Here is a 1,125-nt window from a genome sequence, read left to right as displayed (position 1 = left end):
TTATCATGTCAGAAATTATTCTAAATTTAGGTATTCATTATAAATATGGCCCACTTGCTTTGTGTAGAATCCAAACCACAAGAAGACCACTTGGACCAGGCAAACTAATTGTATATACATGGTTTGCCTCTGCTGCTTCTTTGGCAAAGACCATTTGGCTAATGGCTGTAGCACAACATCAGTTTCACTTGGACTGCAGTCATGGCAGGGTAAGTAGTAAGTAAACCAGCACTGGATGTAGAGTAGGTTTAGGTAAACTGGGTATAGAATAGGCTTAAGTAAACTGGGTATAGAATAGGCTTAGGTAAACTGAGCCTGTAAGAATTATAAAGCTATGCAAGTTCAGTGATTATATCAGTAAAATTTACATTTACCAAAGGATGAATCAAGGTGGAAATTTCGTCTCCTGTTCATTAAACTATAATTTTATTTACTCATTGATAAGTTTGTTATCAAGTGTTTCTGTTAAAAGTTAGACATTTTGACAAATCAGTGTTGGCCTGAGGCTAAATCACTTAATTATCGCAACTGGATTACGTCTCTTGTTTATTAAACTACAATTATTTTACTCATTGATAAGTTTGTTATCAAGTGTTTCTGTTAAAAGTTAGACATTTTGACAAATCAGTGTTGGCCTGAGGCTAAATCACTTAATTATCGCAACTGGATTACCAGGTGATACTTTCAAATTTCTCTGTTTGTCAGAAACTGGAGCAAAGTTTAATGTAGGTTTAAGAACTAACATCCAGTTCTTTATATAAGATCAAATAAAAATTATTCTCACTTAAACACGTTTTCATTCTTCCTTGATGTGTTATTCAATCTTCAGGTTAAAACTAGATTCTGTAAAAACCAACATGGAGATCTGGACTCCTTATAAGTACATTGTTTATGTTTTTTTATCAGATTAATGTATTAATATCTAGATTCTGTACAATAAACACATAAATCTGGATTTCTTATAAATACATTCATTGTTTGTGTGTTATTAAGTCATCAGATTAACGGGTTAAAACTAGATTCTGTGCAAACCAACACTAAGACTTAAGTTTCTTTTAGACCTTCCAGTTTGCTGGTTAGTTGTGAGAACAAAAACTCATTTGAATTACTAATTCTTATCTTGTT

At 32.4% G+C, this 1,125-nt stretch overlaps 1 protein-coding gene across 1 annotated transcript in view; it reads left to right on the top strand.

Moving 5' to 3' along the window:
- Positions 1-1,125, top strand: part of LOC106472796 (GATA zinc finger domain-containing protein 14-like) — a 24,259-nt gene continuing 23,134 nt past the window's right edge. Inside the window, exon 1 of the mRNA XM_022401341.1 lies at positions 1-209. Coding sequence (XP_022257049.1) covers positions 6-209 — 204 coding nt within the window. The 5' untranslated portion in view covers positions 1-5. The remainder of the gene's footprint in view (positions 210-1,125) is intronic.

This window comes from Limulus polyphemus, unplaced genomic scaffold (genome assembly GCF_000517525.1).
Source record: "Limulus polyphemus unplaced genomic scaffold, Limulus_polyphemus-2.1.2 Scaffold5619, whole genome shotgun sequence".
Lineage (NCBI taxonomy): Eukaryota > Metazoa > Arthropoda > Merostomata > Xiphosura > Limulidae > Limulus > Limulus polyphemus.
This window is presented reverse-complemented; position numbering and strand designations above follow the sequence as displayed.